At 63.0% G+C, this 2,840-nt stretch overlaps 1 protein-coding gene across 1 annotated transcript in view; it reads left to right on the forward strand.

Annotated features, from left to right (window-relative positions):
* The window catches only part of USP43 (ubiquitin specific peptidase 43), a 9,363-nt gene that overhangs the window by 2,313 nt on the left and 4,210 nt on the right, over positions 1–2,840 (forward strand). Inside the window, exons 2-6 of the mRNA XM_010721288.3 lie at positions 143–342; positions 1,024–1,091; positions 1,357–1,449; positions 1,610–1,745; positions 2,153–2,276. Coding sequence (XP_010719590.2) covers positions 143–342; positions 1,024–1,091; positions 1,357–1,449; positions 1,610–1,745; positions 2,153–2,276 — 621 coding nt within the window. The remainder of the gene's footprint in view (positions 1–142; positions 343–1,023; positions 1,092–1,356; positions 1,450–1,609; positions 1,746–2,152; positions 2,277–2,840) is intronic.

A 2,840-nucleotide genomic window follows, 5' to 3' on the forward strand; every position in this document is an offset into this window, starting at 1 on the left:
CATCGCGTGTGCGGGATCCTCCCGGGGAGAGCCGCGCGTTGTACCGAGTTGGGAGAGCTGGGGGATCTTTCGCTAATCCCGAGGGCGAATCTGTGCCCCGCGGAGGGGGAAACTGAGGCGCAGGGCGGTGCGTTCGGTGGAGATGCGACTCCGACGCCCGGTCGCAGCATCCCCGCCCCGCTGCTTTGCTGTGCCCCGCAGAGCATCGTGGCCAAACACGGCGCGCAGTTCCGCGGTAACGCGCAGCACGACGCCCTCGAGTTCCTGCTGTGGCTGCTGGACCGCATGCACGAGGACCTGGGCAGCGCCTCGCCCGCACCGGGACCCCGCGCTGCCCACCAGGTGGGTGTCCTCGGGGGAGGGGACAGACCATCCAGATCCTTCCCTGCTGAGCTGGCGCAGCCCCCGCGGCACCCCGCCCAGCTGGGCAGATCCAGACCCATGAAAGAGAAACTCTCCTCCATCCCGGCCGTGTCCTGGGAGGATGGATCTGCGTGCTGAGGGCTGCAGGTTGGATCTGCTGGGGGCACTCTGGGAGGAGGAGCCCCTGGGGGATGTGGGGAGGTTTGGGGTCTTGCAGGGTGCACAGACACCGAGCACGTTGAGTTCCCTTCCCCGGCTCCCCTCTGAGACAGCAGATGGGCCCTGGCCCCCAGCAGACTGCGAGGACGTGTCAGGCTCAGCGGGACCCAGTGCCGGCAGATGGCACCGGGAGAATCATTGTCCCTTCCAAATATTTTCAGGCTTGTTCACTGCAACACTGAAAAACTCCTGCCCCCAAAACCAGCCTGATCCTTCTCTGACAGCACCTCCTGGTATTCCCCATCCCAGTGCTGGTGTGTGTTGGGTACCTTTGCCCCAAGTGCACCCATTTCACAGGTCGGGAGACTGAACGCAGCGGGACTGGGCGTATTCCCCATGCCATGCAGCACGTGGGGACCCCACAGCAGTGCCAGGGGATGGTGGGAACCGTGAGGGCTATGCTGGTGTAGGGTTCACCCCATTTGTTTTGTGTCCCCACAGCGCAGTGCGGAGCAGAGTGGTGCCAGTGGGGAGAGCTTCGTGCAGAGCCACTTCCAGGCGCAGTACAGGTGAGCTCTGTGGGCAGGATGTGGCCCTGTGGTGTTGGAGGGGGGCTGAGCTGTGCCCAGCGTTGCTGTGGGTGACAACAATACCAAGCCACGTCCCTGCATGACTGCGCAGTAGGGCTCACAGTGAGCAGCTGCTGGCTGTGCCTCGTGCCATGCGCGTACTGTGGGATGTGGCTGTGCCTTGTGGCCACCCATCCCCAGGGATGTGTCCCCATGCCTCACATGGGTACTCAGAGGTGTGCCATTGGCGTGCCCATGTGTGCAGGTCCTCCCTGACGTGCCCGCACTGCCGGAAGCAGAGCAATACCTTCGACCCATTCCTGTGCATCTCGCTGCCCATCCCCGTGCGCCAGACCAGGTGAGCACGTGGCGAGGGGACAGCCAGCTCCAAAAAGAGCCATTTGTGCCATATGGGGAGAACTCAGAGCTCAGGAGGTGGCGGTGTCCAGCAAAGAGGGATGCATGCTGGCACCACCACACCTGGGGCACACATGACATCCCCACCATGATGTCCCCAGGGCACTGAATGTGACGCTGGTGCTGCAGCGCGAGGGCGGGCGCTCGCTGCGCGTGGGGCTGGCGGTGCCACTGCTGGGCACGGCCGCAGAGCTGCGTGAGATGGTGGCACGGGAGGGGGATGTGCCCCCCCAGCAGGTAACGGGGAGGCACCCAGAGCCTCTGTGCCGTGCTGTGCCAGGTGCTGGGCTTTGTACAGTGCCATGTGCCATGCTGGGCCATGCTCTGTGCCTTGTACCGCACTGTGTGCTATGCTGTGTGCCATGCCATGTATCTGTATGCTGTGCCATCTGCTGTGCTGTGCCTTGCCTTGCGCCATGCTGTGCCACATGCTGTGTGCCATGTTCAGAGCCATCTACTCCACCGTGTGCTGTGCCATATGTGCCATGTGCTGCGCCATGTGCCATGAATCGTGCCACGTGCTGTCGTGTGCTGTGTACTGTGCCATGTGCCACGCTGTGTACTGCACCATGTGCTGTGTGCCATGTATTTGCACTGTGTGCCATGTGCCACATCCAGCGCCATGTGCCACATGCCACCTGCAGGTGATCCTGGCTGAGGTGTCCTCGCAGGGCTTCCTGCGCTCGCTGGATGACACCGAGGAGCTGAGCACAGCTGGGCAAGAGGCACCCCTGTATGCCCTGCAGGCCCCCCCAGAGGCCCCCACAGGTACTGGACACTTGTGGGGCTGGTGACATTGGTGGCATCCTACTGGTGACCGCTGGGAGCCCTGTCCCCATGCCATTGGTGGTAGGCAGGTGTGCTGCGCTGGGATTGGTGGGAGGCAGGTGTCTACCCCACTGGGATTGGTGGGAGACTCCAGCCCCACTGCTGTGATTGGTTGCAGGCAGGTGTGCTGTGCTGTGATTGGTGGCATCTGTGCTCCCCTCCCAATGATTGGTGGAAGCAGTGCCTCTCATCTGCTGTGATTGGTGGGAGGGAGGTGTGTTTTGTCGCAATTGGATGGAGGCAGGTGCATGCTATGCTGCAATTGGTGGCACCTTTCTCCTCCTCTGCTGTGATTGGTAGGAGCCTTGTCCCTCACACCATGATTGGTGGGAGGCAGGTGTCTGTCTTGCTGTGATTGGTGGGAACCTCCCCCCTCGCGCTGCGATTGGCGGAGCCATTGGCGGGAATTTTCCCACACCCTCCCTGTCACCCCGGTGTCCCCATCCCTCCCCCCAGGGGGTTCCCACGGGCATGGCCGCATCGCGCTCACCCTCTGCCCGCAGG

Source organism: Meleagris gallopavo, chromosome 20, assembly GCF_000146605.3.
Source record: "Meleagris gallopavo isolate NT-WF06-2002-E0010 breed Aviagen turkey brand Nicholas breeding stock chromosome 20, Turkey_5.1, whole genome shotgun sequence".
NCBI classification, from domain to species: domain Eukaryota; kingdom Metazoa; phylum Chordata; class Aves; order Galliformes; family Phasianidae; genus Meleagris; species Meleagris gallopavo.